This window comes from Cyanistes caeruleus, unplaced genomic scaffold, assembly GCF_971803275.1.
Source record: "Cyanistes caeruleus unplaced genomic scaffold, bCyaCae1.hap1.1 HAP1_SCAFFOLD_153, whole genome shotgun sequence".
NCBI classification, from domain to species: Eukaryota; Metazoa; Chordata; class Aves; order Passeriformes; family Paridae; genus Cyanistes; species Cyanistes caeruleus.
The window spans coordinates 102,623-117,418 of NW_028255946.1; the positions used below are offsets into that span (position 1 = coordinate 102,623).

Here is a 14,796-nt window from a genome sequence, read left to right on the forward strand (position 1 = left end):
CCTGGGGGATATTTTGGGGCAGCACCGGAGCAGCCGGGTGTCAGGGACCAGGCGGCTGCCCGGGGGCTGCTTATGGCCTCTGACACCCAATTCCTCAGGGCTTCCCACCACCCCGGCTCCTCCAGGGCCTTCTGTCCCCTTGGAACCTCCTGCCACCCACTCCCTCACACATCCCCCTCGTGCCTTCCCACTGCCTTGTCCCGTCTGGGCCTCCGCAGCCCCTCATCCCTTCACAGCCTCCCAGCACCCCGTGCCCTCAGGGGCTCCCCCAGCCTGGCCCGGCAGCAGCGCCGCAGCCCCACAGGAGCTCCAGCAGCTCCTCAGCCATCACGGCACCAACACACGGGCAGCAGGACACAGATGGCGCTTCCTGCCTGCCACAGGGCTTGTGGCTTCAGCACAACCACCAAAGGCCAAGGGGCTTCTGGCCATTTCCCCTGCACCACCGCATGCCCCGGCAGGTTGCTGAACACAAGAACCCTTTTCCCTCTCTTCCCCTATGCCCCGCACACCCTGGGCAGCAAAAGAAAGGTCTTGGGACTCTTGTGGTTTATAACATATCCTATATTATTTACATACTAGATGGAAACGAAACGAAGAAAAGAACAATCTCTATGAAACAAAAACTAACAGATGGCCCATGTGGCCCCAGAAGATAGAGCCTCTCAGCCCTAACATATCCTACATTATTTACATACTAAAAAGAAGAGAAAAATGGAAAAGAGCAACCCTTATGATATAAAAAATCCTGGCTGGCCCATGTGGCCCCAGAAGACAGAGCCTCTCAGGTCAGCGCTGAGCACATCTCCAGCAGTGCAGCCAGCCCAGGCCTGACAGACGAGGCCGTGTCCTCCATGCCCTGAGGATTTGGTCTTCCATCCTCTGGAGAATGGAGTAACGGGCACTCTGGATGGCCCGGAGGACATACAGCGTTTCAAGTGCCAGGTCTGACACGGCACCGCTTCTGTCCTCCGTCAGGCGTTCGAGGGCTGCAAGAGAGACGAACAGAGCCACGGTCAGATCCCAGAGCTGTGGGGGCCCAGCGAGAGCCCCCTGCCAGGGCCATGCCAGCCGGCTCTTGCCTTGGCCAGGAGGGAGCAGGGACCAAGGGGGTCAGCCCGAAGCTGCTGGCCACAAATGCCCCACGTGGCCCTGAAATCTCGCTGTGCTCTGCCCACGCCGCCCCTCATCGGCACAGGGAGCAGAGCCCTCCACAGCCTGGCCAGGGCTTGCAGCTGCCCCCAACAGCCAACACTGTCAGCCCGCTGCCATGGCTCACCTCTGCACAACACCTGGAGCTCTGCGTGCTGCCCCCTCAGCTGCTCCCCGGCCATCCCTGAGAACACAGAGCCTGTCAGGGTCCCAGCAGCACAGCTCCCTGACAGCGGCGCTGCCAGCCCTGCGGCCACACGGCCTCCTGCCCCGGCAGGGCTCAGCCCGGGCCCTTGCCGCATCCTGACCCAGCCCAAGGGCACGGCTGCCAGAGGCCGGCAGCAGCAGCCCCGAGGGCAGCCGGGGCTCCAGGGCGCCGGGCCCAGGTGCCGCTTCCGGGGCAGCAGCCGGGGCTGGGGCCGAGCTGCGGCGGGGCGGGGAGGGAGCCCGGGCTCGGGACTCACCGATGACCCTGATGGCCGCCGCTCGCAGGGTCTCCTGTGGGTCCTGCAGGTACTGCAGGGCCCGGCGCAGGTGCTGGGCCAAGGGGATCCTGTGGTCTGCCAGCTGGAGAGAGCGGCAGGAGGGAAGGCTTGGCGCGGGCTCTGTCCCTCGGCCGGGCGCTGCTGCCTGCGGCCAGCCCCGGCCTCCCGTGCCCGGCCAGCCCTGAGAAGCCGTGCGGCCCCCGGGTGCAGCAGTGGGCAGGGGCACAGCTGCCAGCCCCACACACTGAGCACCGGGGCCAGGGGGCTTCTCTAGCCTTTGGCTGGCACTTGCAGCCCGCCCTTACCACGAGCTTGGCAAACTTCCACAGCTTCTCCTTCCTCACAGCTTTTTCCAGGTCTGGCCTCTTCAGAAAGCCAGCCGCGCGAAGGAGCGTTGTCCGAGAGGCCTGGGAAGCAGCAGAGAGCCGCAAATGGCCCCACAAGGCAGGGCACAGGAGTGTCCCAGTGCCAAGGGCTGGAGGAGGCTGCAGCCTGCAAGCCTGCGTCAGGGCAGGAGGCAGCTGAGCCCCCTGCCAAGGCGCAGCAGCAGCCCAGGAGTCCTCACCTCTGCCACATGCCGATTCTCATCTTGGCAGTGGAAAAAGAGTGGGAGCAGGCTCTGGTACACTCGTTCCTTCAGGGGCTTTCTTCCTTCTTCTTCTGCTGAAGACATCACTCTTCGAAGGAGAGACATGGAGAGCAGCTGCACCTGGCTATCAGGCTGTATGAAAGGAAGGAAGGAAAAATGACCTCATCATTGGCTTCTTGTGGCCCACATTGGCGCAGGCCTGCAAATGCACAGGGCACAAAGTGTCCGGGCAGCAGGCAGTGGCCGTGGCTGGGGCACAGAGCCTTACATTGTCCAGGAGTTTCAGGAGCGGCTCAGCCAGCTGCAGGGCCCTGCGCCAGGATATTGGGGTGTCTTCATCCAGGAAAATATAGCTCAGGAGAGCAATGCTCATCCTGGCCACATCACTGTCCAAGTCCCACAGGAGGTGCACTAGTCTTCCTGTCAGGCTCTGAATTCTTTCGGCCTGTGCAGAACACAAGGGTGTGAAAGCCCGGGCAGCTGCCGCAGGGCCCAGAGGCCAAAGGGCTGTCCCAAAGCACTCGGGCAGCTGAAGCAGGAGGCAGGAGAGCTGCGAGGAGCTGCCTCAGCGCCCAAGGCAAAGGCCAGCCAAGGCCAAGGGACAGCATTGCCCAGCCTCATGCTGCCCACACGGCTTCAGCTGCTGCCCCCTTCTCACCATGGAGGGACGGTCCTTTAGCAGGAGGAGAGCCCTGAGAACCTGGTGATGCATCTCTGTGGAGTTGTACCACAGGTACTTATACAAGATCTCCATTAGGCTGTCACCACAGTCACTCAAGTCCAGGCAATCTAGGAGCTGAAAGGCACAGGGCAGTGAGAGGGGAGCCGGCCGGCAGGAGCCTGGAAGTGCGCAGGGCTGGGCCCAGGCAGTAGCACAGGGCGCGGGTGCCGTCCCAGGCAGCTGTGGCTATGCCAGGGGACAGGGCTGGCAGGGAGCTGAGCGAGGTAGTGCTGGCCATCAGGCTCACCTCCACAAGGAATGCCATGGCAGAGACATCCCAGTGTGGCAACGGTTTGCTGAGCACCTCAAGCAGGTAGCTTAAGATGCTTTTGCACAAGTGGGCGGATGCACGGCGCATTACCCTGGAAGGCAGAAAATGGCAGAAAGAGTCTCAGCAAGGGTGCGAAAAACCTCTCCCAGGACTGATGGACACAGTTGTCCTATTGCCCCAGCACTCTGTGAGGGTATTTGGGCCCGTGAGATGTGGCTGCTCCTGGGCACCCTCCTCTCACAGCCTTTTGCAGTCTCCTTGGCCATCCCTCGCTGACGAGGTCCTCAGGCCCATGGCCACGGGGACTGTGGGGGGCATCCCGGGCAGGGGGCACAAACGTCAGAGGCAGTGGGGAGAAGGGGGGCTCACCTGGCCAGCAGACCCACGGCATAGTGGTGGGTGTCAGCACAGAGCAGCGTGTCCCAGCCACGCTTGCGTTCCATTGCCACCACCACATGCTCCAAGTGGAGACTGCAGAGCAGGGCCTTCAGGGTCTGCACTGCAAACCTGTGTGCACAGCAAAGCCCAGGTGATGCTGGGAGCACTGGCTCTGAGGCTGGGGAAGTGGCAGGTACAGGAGGACTGGCATGGAGCACCTGTTGGGGCTGGTGGAGAGGCCGTGTTGCTCCTGGCATTCCTTCCAGAAGGTACGGACGTCCTCTGTCATATACAAAGTACTGAAGTACGTTTGGAAGAGGAGATGCACAAAGAGGCGGGGGAAATAGACTGTGAGGATCTGTGGGCAACAGGGCCCCTGGAGGATCTTCCACATCACCAGAGTTGCCTGCAGAGGACAAAGCAGCCCGAGACAGCGCTCAGTGCCGGGGCGTCCGTGTGGCAGGGCCTGAGCATGGCAGGGAGAAGCCGGGGGAGACACGGGGAGCAGCGGGCCTGGTGGCCCTGAAGCTGCCCCTAGGCCAGGTTTGTGGCCAGTGCCTGAAGCAGGGAGATGCAGTGGGGGAAGGAGGCAACAGAGCTGCTGGAGAGGCGGCCGGCCTTGTGGTGAGCAAAGGCCAGCTCCAGAAACTCACAGTCAGGGAAAAGACAGCCGTCTTGTCCCCATCAGAGGTGCCCAGGTTTTTCTGCGGCCAGCTCCCCACCACATTGATGAGGAGCGGTGTCACTTCCTCTGAAATCCAGGGCGAGAGCAAGATGGTCGTCCACATGGCCATAGCAGCTCTGCGGGGTCAGACACAGCACCGTGGGCTGGGCAGCAGCGGGGAGCTGAGCTGGCCGCCAGCTCTGCCTGTGCCCACTGGCCCTGAGCGGCAGCAGCAGCCAGGCAGCCCAGCCCTGTGGGGACAGGCCCCTGAGGGGCAGGCTGGCAGCACGGCAGTGGGCTCGGGGGCCGACTTTGTAGCAGGGCTGGCAAAGGGAGCAGCCAGAGGGCCCTGGAAGTCTGTGTTGCTCACAGCCCTGGGCCGGGCTGTACAGGGTGATGGGCTGGGGAGCCCTGAGGCCTCGGGGCAGCTGGGCCCCATACCTGTCACACGTTGGGGCCACCCGCAGGAGAGTGATGGCCACATCATCGGGCTCTGCCTCGGCCACTTGCATCAGGGCCCAGTCCATCCTGTGCTCAGCAGCCTCATTGGCCATGAGCCACTGGTGGATGTACCTCACCACGCCGGGCACCTGGAGAAGGCACAGGGAGACTTGGAATGCCAGCAGAGGGAGTCAGCAATGTGCCCAGCTTCTTCCTCAGACAAGTGCTTCTCTTCCAGCACGCTGCCATGGCCTCAAAAGCTCCAAGTGAGCAGCAGGCGTGGCTTGGGAAAGCCAAGCAATTGCTGGAGGATCAAAGGCTGGCCACAGGCTGCTTACTTGCTCTGGATTGAAAAGAGCCGTCTCTACAAGCAGATCCAGCTGGGCAGCGCTGCTTTGTTCTACCAAGACCTCTGAGGATGCTTTGACCTCAGTGTCCATAGGTCTGGTGTCTTCCTTGCCAATTCTCGTGATGAATTGGTAAAGAAACTGTAGGAGAAGGGCAGGAAGGCAGGGAAGTTGCATGGAGTGCTCCAAGTGCGGTGCTGGGCTGAGCAGTGCCAGCAGGCCCAGCCCAGGTGGGGATGGCTGCAGGTACCTGCGCTGCTCTGCGGAAGCGGCCACGGGCGGTGTCCTGCTCTTGTGTACCGTCCATGGCTGCATCTGGCAAAGAGCAGCCAGAGCTGAGGGGCTGCGGGAGAGGCCGGAGAGCACAGCCCAGCCCTGCGTTCCGCAGGCAGGGACAGTCCTGGGATGCCCCAGGGGATGCAGCACGGCCACTGCTGCGGGGGCAGCCCCAGCCCCTTTTTTGTGCTGTCCATGGGTGTGTCTCCACAGGACAGTGTGGGATGGGATGAGATGGGATGCAATGGGATGGGATGGGGCCAAGATGGCCGCAGGCACCAGCCCTGTGGCCCAGCTCTGCCACTCACCCTCCTCCAGCGGCTGCAACTGCTGCACCTCTTCGGTCTCTGGTGCTGGGGCAGCTCCAGGACCTTCTTCCTCGACCTCCTCTTCCTCCTCCTCCACCCAGGCCAGTTTGGGCACTCTTGGGGGTCGCTGCTCCATATCTTCCTCCAGACTCTCCAATCCTTTCCATAGGAACAGCACCAGGGGATGGCATGGCATGGAATGGGATGGGGCCAAGCTGGCAACAGGCACTAGCCCTAAGGCCGAGCTCTGCAACTCACCCTCCTGTGGTGCCTGGAACTCCTGCACCTCTTCAGTCTCCTGTGCCAGGACAGCTCCAGAGCCTTCTTCTTCCTCCTCCTCAAGCCAGGCCAACTTGGGCACTCTTGGGGGTCGCTGCTCCATGGCAGTGACTGGATTTATGGCTGCTTGCAGGAGAGATGGCTCGGAAAAGCTCAGAGTCAGCAAGTCCTGCAGTCGTGCCTGGAAGGCACCTGCAAGACTCAAGTCCTGGCAAGATTGCAAGACAGTGAGTCCTGCACTTGGGTCTTGAGGGCTCGTGCCAGAAGGACAGGAGGCTCCTCGACAGGGATTGTGGTCTGGTCTCAAGGGCAGAGACTGCAGGGATGGGCGACACGTCGGAAAAGCTCCAGGTCACCAAGTCCCACGGTCTGCCCTCAAGAGAACCTTAAGAAGGAAGTCTCGGGAAGGCCACAGGTCAGCAAGACCTGTGGTCTGGCCTCGAGGTCACCTGTAGTAATAGTGCTTCAGAAAAGCTCCAGGTCCGACACAAAGGAGTGCGCTGTGCGGGGGCTCCTCACAGCACCGCTCTGGCGCGTCCTGACCCGTCGCGTGCACCGAGCACTGTGGCGTGGCCCTGTCACCGCCAGCTCCTATGTCAGCACGTGTCACAAAGGGCCCTTTGACATCTGCTCCCGTTGCCACCATCCCATGGTGACCGTGCTGCAGCGTGTCACAAAGGGCCCTTGCACACCCTGCCCTCCGCCCTGGGGCCGCCCCCATCCCCCCCCCAAGTGGCCCAGCTTGGAAGGAATCCCTTGCCCAAAGTGTCTAAGACAGCCTGACGGGATCTTTAGGAACAGCTTGTTAGAAATGAAATGGAGGCAAATTTATCAATAAGAATTTTATTGAAAACTTTGTAAAATTTTCTCATGCAAATGTCTCGGTTTTTGGAGACATGTGTCTGCTAGGGAGGGCAGGAGCCTCCCTTGGAATGAAAAACGTAGACCCCCTCCCTCCGAATTATGATAATCTTGAAATCAAGGGGCTCTCAGGCAGAGATCTGGGGATAGGAATAACAGTTCTTTACTAATATTTATAACCAGGCAAACAAACAACAATAACTACAGCGTTAGCAAGAAAACAGAGCCAGGGACCCCGTGACAGCGTTCTGGACTGAGACGGGAAAGGATGGAGGAGAGGCTTTGTTTCACAAACCCCCTCGGGTTGGCAGTCAGTGCTGGTGCTCCTGCAGGGCTCTGAGGAACACTCAGCTGGAACAGCAGGGATGAGCTGAGATCCTGGGCCAGTGGCTGAGGTGGATCAGCAGCTCCGTGGCGGTGGCTGGCACTGCCACACGTCCCGGCAGGACAGGGGGTGTGAGGCCACCAATGAAGAGGGAAGAAGGAGAAGAAGCAGCAGCTCCATCTGGGTGATGGCGAAATTCCCTTCTCCCCACCACAACAGCTCTGCACCCAAAGTGTTCTTCTCCGAAACTGAAGAAGCCACCAAACTGTCCCCACCCTCCCCTTTTCCTGCCCCCTTCCCCCCCTGGGCCCAGCCAAACTCTTTATCTTTCCTCAAGCACCCACCAGGTACCCGCAATTAAGTTTTCCCTGCAAGTCATGAGTAAAAATTCCACAGGCAAGCCAGAACTAAATAGAAAATAAAGGACACCTAACCCCCAACACCTGTAAGTTGTATCTTGAGAGTCAGACAGGATCTTTGTTTGCCAGAAACACCTCTGAAGTTTAATCAAGGCATTAGTCATCAAAATTATTTTGAAAATTTAAAGCTCAAAGTAGCCAAAATACTCAATGTAACTAATTGCTGGGTATGTTCTCAGCTCAGGTTGGGAGGAATGGGGTTCCCTCGGAGGGCTCACCCTGTGGGGTGGCCAAAACTCTGTCAATGGGCTCTGACTTGTAACGGATCCAGTGCAGGGACACTGACAGAAAACTGTGCTGTGGAGCACAGGAATGCAATTATCAGTTTTACAGGATTGACTGAGATTTCCCTTCAGGAGAAACCAAGCCCTGTTCTAGTTGGAGGCCACAATGTGAAAGGATTTCTGTGCTTTACCATCACAAGCTTACTCATTCTTTTTCCTCACTCTCATTCATGTTAGGAACAATAATTCTGTTGTCCATGGAGCTGGCATTTTTTGAATTCCAGAATAATGTCCCCAAGGTCCTTTGCTGTTCAGCTTTACCGCGCTGTCTGTGGCTAACAAGGCTTGCTGGGGTCCTTTTCCCTTCGGCTGGAGAGGTGCCGGGTCCCAGTCCCTGAGGGACAGCCAGGCTCCTGGCTGGAATTGGTGTGGAAGTCCCTCAGGGTCACATCAGCCTTCACATGGAGCCCCGTGGATCTGAGCATTTTCCAAAGGGGCCGTTGGGGCAAACAGGGAGATTTGGTCTGGCAGGGTCTGTAAAACAATATCCCATCCCATCGACTTGTTCTGGCAGAGAACACTTGGCTGCAGGGACATATTCCCATTGTTCCTGCCCAGGTCTCAGGATTCAAACAGTGCTGTCTTTGCCCAGAGCTGTTCCTTCAGTTGGCTCGGGAGGGCCATTTGGCCTCTGGACCCACACTCTGGCTCCTTTATTAAGACTGCTGGATCCATACGTTTTATCTCCACAAATGGAGGTGATTTGAGGTGGATGTCCTTTTTTTACAATTGTTTTTAAAACTGCAATATTGATAACTGTATTACCCTGCATTGTGGTGGAAAACCAAATCTTGTTCACTATTGTTTAACAGACTTACTTCAATTTCTCCTTGATAATCTGCATCAATTTTTCCTCCAGTGACATGAACATTTTGCAAGGCCAAGCTCCAGTGAGCAGTTATCAAACCAAAGTGTCCTGGAGGAATCTGAATTCTTATTCCTGCATTGTAAACTCTCATTTGCTTCTGATTTCTCCTAATGAATTCCAGTGCATGAAGGTCCAGCCCTGCAGCCTCTGGGGTGGCCCTGGCAGGGGCCATCACAGCCAGAACAATTTCCCAGGCAGTCCAAGTCTCACTGTCCATGGCTGTGTTTGCAAATTGGGTGCAGCCGTGCACACCCAGGGGTTTCCATTTCCCAGTGGGCCCATTGTTAAGGGCATGGAGCCCATCTGGGAGATGGGTTCTCCACCGGGACAGGTTCCCATCTCCTCATTTTATCAACTGCTCTTTTAAGAGCCTCTTCAGCCATGGAACCAATCCTGCCATTTGTGGATAGTGTGGTACATGAAAAACCCAGCAGTTTTAATCTCTGTATTTTTCCCAGGAACAGACAAAGCATTCCACATCACAGCATCAGCAAACCATATAAAAACAGCCAACTTCACCCCTTCCTCCTTTATTCTGTGTATACAATTCACAAAGTTTACCATTGACATTTGGGCCTTTGCTAGTCCTTTTTTGTAGGGTATTTAGTGTTACAGTGAGCAACCAAAGCTCACAAATTAGTATTGTCAACATTATTTCACATTATCAATTTTTAATTTTGGATATAAATATATATTATTGATTATTATTATTATTATTATCATTATTAAAATTATTACTATTATTATCATTATTATTATCATTATCATCATCATCATTGTTGTTTTTGTTGTTTCACTTGCACAAACAAACCTGAGCTCAAGACTAAAACCTGCTGTACCTTCACATGGGAGCATTCCAAAAACAATTGTTCCTTCTCTTGGTGCTGTTTCCAATGTGCTGTTAACAAAATCCATCCTCATCTTCCCAAACCCACCAGTTCTTTTCCTTTTTCCACATGCAATTTTTGGCTGCATTCTAAGACTGATTTACTAAAATATGGATATGATCTAGTATCACTATCCAACTGAGACAGACAAAGACTCTTGAACTGGTTTAGGGTTAAAAAGTGTATGATTATTAGCAGCGCTGGGCCGATGTGTCAGATCACCCCTTAATACACATGGCCCCGAATACAGGTGAATACAGGCTTTTTATTTCCAGAAATATGGAACACAAATGCATATTCATAACCCCGTTGCCACCCACACTCTGCTTCCTATGCTAATTAGGAAAAAAGCAATTAAGCATGCGTAGTTTGTTCCTTGAAATGAGTTGGTGGTCCTTTTATGAGGAGGGGTGAGAGAAGGGAGGGAAGGGATATGGCTCTTCCTCCTTCTGACCTTTCTACCTTTTCAATGCAAAGTGACAAATGGACCCTTGGCTGGGCTCCTAGTTTCATGTCTTCCAGGAGTTTCTGATTTGCAATTCTCTTCTGTTCTTCAAGTTCCTTACCAGATTCATTGCTTCTCATTATAAGCCCAGCTGAACAAGCATAGAGTTGACAGACAATTAGTTATTAGCCAATGATTAACCTCTAATTTTAGCAAAGCTTCTCTAGCTCCCTCTAATTTTAGCAAGGCCCATCTATTTATTTTATTTAGATTTAGCAAGGCTTCTTTCTAATGAAGGCCTCGGCTTCTCTAAATTCTTAAATTCTTCAAAGTTTATGTCTCAGAGTTTTGACTGCTTTAAGGATCCAATGGAACCTCCATAGCCCCTGGCACCCCCAGAGTTCTGGCTGAGATGAAAAGATGAATGGGGAAATAAAGAAACACCTTCTGAAGCTGGTGATAGAAACTAAGATGCCGGCTCTTGCCACTGGCTTGGGCAAGAAGAAGGGCCAGACCCAGTGGGGATACTCAATTATCTCCCTTTGAACTGATGATTAGAATTCCTTATCCTGGTAATCCTCAGCCTTGAGAATTACCTGGGGGTAGGGATAAAGGATATCTATTGGAAACAATATGTAGCCTGGATAGTGTCTCTTGTAAAAGCTCTTTGACAAGAAGCTCAGCTAGCACAGAGCCTGCCTTTAGACTTTGCTGTTCACAACATCCAGCCAGGAGATTGAGTCCTAGTGAAGGAGTAGAGAGAAGCAGCAGCAGCAGCAGCAAAGTAGTGTAGACCTGTGCAAGTGTTGCTGAGCACAGAAACAGCCGTCAGGAGAGCTGAACACGGGTAGAGCCATCCCTCTCGAGTCAAGGTCTCTAAGGCCCCAGAAATTCAGACATCTCAGCTAGAGGAGAAGCTCGGCAGGCTGCCACTGATGCTCCACAAGAGGGGACTGGAGCAGTAGCCAGGCCATCAACATCAGGGGAAGCCCCGTGTGCCTCCCACAGCCTGGCTGCTGAAATAGTTTGTGTGGGCATCCCTTCTCTCAAATCTCCAGTCATTAGAGGCCAGTCCTTACTGTCATTGTTTTCTTTATGTTAAAGCTCTTTCTGTGCCTTCACTCGCCTTTACAGGTCGTGTAAAGAGAACATGAAAGTAAAAGTTAAGTTAGGAAATTAAATTACACCATTAAAATGTTTGTCTTAATAATCTTACCTTGATATTGTCAGCCACTTGAAGTTGAAGCCAAAAGTAGAAAAGTAATTTTTAACCATAGGAGAAGAAGTAGCAAATCCTTTTACCTGAAAAATTGTGAAGTCTGTGGAAGGCCAGGAAGATCTGAAGACTGGCTGTGGGTGGCCAGCCCAGTCAAACCTAAACAACGAGTTAAGTCCATAACAAACAGGATTTTGAGATGAAGAAGGAAGTCTATGGTGGCTTCATTCTTCTGAAAAAAAGCATTTGTTGTCTAAATAGAACAAGAAGCACATACGTGGGAAAAAGCATTTCTGACCAGACTTTAGGTTCAGAGTGTTAGACCCCCAACTTCCCTCCTTATAATTGTTTCAGATATCAAGGCAAATAGAATCAAATGTTTGTTAAGGTCACTACCAGCAGCTAAGCAAGGTGTTCCTTCCATAATTACCAAAAAGATTTTGAAGGCTATAAAGCAGAGGGGAAAGAGAAGGTTTTTTGGAGCCCTTATTTTTAAGCTGCCCCCAAAACAATTCCACAAGCAGGACACGTGTTGTCCGCGACGATCAGTAGAAGTAGCAACACTGAAACAAAACTTAAATCCTTTGTAATAGGTTCTGGTCCAGATCCAACAAAACAGATTTAAATGGAACTGCAGGTAGAAGCCTCGTGTGAGAGCTTAGAAATGCAAACGCTGTCAGCAGAAGAAGGGAGAGTGTGGCAAATTAAATGATAGCTAAAAGGTAGTGAAAGGAATTACAAAAGCAATAGGAAAGTTAACTCATGTATCAGTCCAAACATGGAAAGAATGAATATAAGATGTGTTTTCGTGGTTATCTAGTAAACTGTGGGTTTAACAAATGCTTTTCTTGTGCTGTAGCAACTCTAATCTTTTTAGCATGCATGATCCCTTGCTTAGTACAATTTCTGCAACATTTGATAAAGAGGATGCAGGTAGTAGCCATAGCTACTAATCCAGGAATAGCTACAAAAGGACAGAAATTGATGTCACTGCAAATAATTGCAAAACAAAAAAAAAAAATCGAGGAATAGGAAATAAAGTCAATGATAACTAAAGTTTGTAAAGACCATTAGTAAGAAATTTTTTTTAAAAAGAGAGGTTGAGAGGAATGAGAGATTTTTCTTTAAAAACAAGCTGTGGGTCTGCTGGTAAATAAAACTAGCACTGAGAGATAAAAGAAACAATGGGAAGGATTCCTCTGATTGATGAATGGAAAAAAGATATTTGCCTTTACAAACAAACTGTAAGTTTGCTGATAAATTAAATTTGATATTGAAAGATTAAAGAAACAATGGGGGAAAACCATAAATTCAATAAGAATTAAAAATGAAGAAGGAGGGTTATACATTAGAGGGGAATCTTAGGTATCAGGCAGTCCAGGGAGTCTGGACCTCTCAAGTACCTCAGCCAATGGGGAAAGAGACAGGGACGTGGCTGGGAAATTCGGATAAAAAGGAGGCTGTGTCATCCAAAAATTTGAGAGACCCCAGGAGAATGGCCCATGGCCTCTCCCTTTATTCAAATCAAGTAAAAGGACTCCTCTGTCTCCTTTTTAGACATAAACCTCTGGTGTTTGTAGATGAATTTTCCTGACAAGGCCAACAACAGACTGGAATGGAAAAATCAGCATCAGAAACGTGTGAGATGGAAAAGTTTTGGCTGTTTGAGATAAAAAATGTGAACTAAAAATCTCTATGGCAAAGAACAACCTTTCTCACAAGGATTACTGTAGAAAAAGTGATGCAGGTGTTGGAATGACAGCCAGTGCCCTCAGCAAAGACAATTCCCTGTCCTGTGGGCTCTATAAACCACACGTGAACGTGGCACTCATCCTGATTAATCCCAAAGCACTTCTCTGCAAGAAGCACTAGAGAAGTGCATGGGGCAGGAGTTCTGCAAGTGCCAGGTTCTCGTGCAGCAGAAAAGTTGTAAAATTGGAAAGATTCTAGCAACCACAAAAAATCCATCATTTATGGCTTGTAAATATTCCAGTGAATCTCAGTTACTTCTGGGTAAAATCAAACACCAAGTAGGTTTCATAACAAAATCCCAGTTTGTCTGTTCCTGTTTGTGGCAGAGGATGAGGTTACAAGCTGGCCAGCTGAAGAAGCCAAGGAAAATCTCCACTTCCCTGTCATATTTTCCTACTGACACAGGAATGAAGACCAAGAATTTGGCTCATTGGAGGGGTAAAACCAGAGGATGGGTGAGGGTTTACATCCTAAGACTTCCTTTGCTAGAGTACAAAGAGTTTAGCTGTGTGTGGATCTCCTTGCTAAACCTCTTTGTTTCCAAACTCCATTCCTCCATGGCAGAACTGAACAAGCTCCGTATGTCAGAGCTTCAAGCTCCAAGCTGTGTGCTGAGTTAATTGTAATGGATCCATTAGCAGTGCGTGGGGTTGCTGCCATGAGGAGCTCAGGTGGCTTCTTGAGATGAAAATCAATGTGCCCTTTGTCCCAGCTCCATGTGTCCTGGGACAGCCCTGGCTCCACGGGAGCACACGGAGTGTTCTCGTGCCATTTCTAAATGAAAATTGAACCTCCTCAAGAAGCCAGGCCAAAGTCACCAGACAGCAGTCACAAAAAGGAATTTAGGCACTTTGCTGGGTGTTGATCTAACAGCTACCACCTTCCCAAAGTCCTGGCTCCACTAAACAAGGCTCTTTCCTCTGTCAGCAGCCTTGCACTTGAATGTGTTTGATACACGTACAGAAGAAGAAAAAGCCACTTGCACTGTGGAAACATGAGCTGCAGCTGTGCAGTAAGTTGTGCTCAGTAGCTGACCAGCTGATTTAATTCTGAGTGGGTATTAGACAGAAGATACTACAATAAAATTTCACAGGACAGCTATCAAGTATCTAAAAGATGCAGTATTTTGTTACTTTCTACCTCCAATATTGCCAGCACACAGCTTAAGGAAGAAAGGTATTTACCAACCAGCACAGAGGAAAAAAAATAAAAATGAAAAAAGGATTTTAAAGGATATCACAGCAATGGCAACCAGGCATTTTCCAGCTTTGCAGGATATCAGTTCATAGTCAATCTAAACGAGCCAGCATATGTCTAGCAAGAAAGAAATCACACTTCATGTGTGTTCCTAAATCCAAGCTTTGCTATATCAAACATGGATGGTATCATTTTCCAGCTCTCAATAGATGTGTCATAATTTATATATAAACAAAATCTCGTGCATAAAAATATTTCATAGATTAGTAAAGTAGATAGATAGATAGATAGATAGATAGATAGATAGATAGATAGATAGATAGATAAAGATAGATAGGTAGTGTTGGTTTTTCAAGCAAGGCAGACCACCCTAGTTCAGAAGCCAGCACGGTGGCTCCCCCTTGGCCACTCGGACCATTCCACCCACAAGACATCAATGTGATGGATGGTGAAGCAATAGCGTTTATTGCAGGAGAATTTGACCTTTTATAACCTAGGGTCATTGTGTTACTCCCATCTGCTCATGTCACACTTGAGTGCTATTGGCTAATTACAGAAGGTTTTACGATCCTAACAGAGAGGGGTTTTTGCTAACTTTCCGTTACATCCCAGTTTCTTCCACATCGCCAGG

At 51.6% G+C, this 14,796-nt stretch overlaps 1 protein-coding gene across 1 annotated transcript; it reads right to left on the minus strand.

Moving 5' to 3' along the window:
• Window positions 1–546: 546 nt before the first annotated feature.
• Window positions 547–6,536, minus strand: LOC147645864 (maestro heat-like repeat-containing protein family member 7). The gene is made up of 16 exons (XM_086874183.1): window positions 5,891–6,536; window positions 5,633–5,791; window positions 5,299–5,363; window positions 5,040–5,189; window positions 4,702–4,850; window positions 4,250–4,397; window positions 3,815–4,002; window positions 3,588–3,725; window positions 3,195–3,309; window positions 2,885–3,022; window positions 2,495–2,671; window positions 2,203–2,358; window positions 1,943–2,044; window positions 1,617–1,719; window positions 1,280–1,336; window positions 547–989 (listed from the first exon to the last, which is right to left on the minus strand). The coding sequence occupies exons 1-16, from the start codon at window positions 6,012–6,014 to the stop codon at window positions 790–792; spliced, it is 2,169 nt and encodes a 722-aa protein (XP_086730309.1). The 5' UTR covers window positions 6,015–6,536; the 3' UTR covers window positions 547–789.
• Between the last annotated feature and the right edge of the window lie 8,260 nt (window positions 6,537–14,796).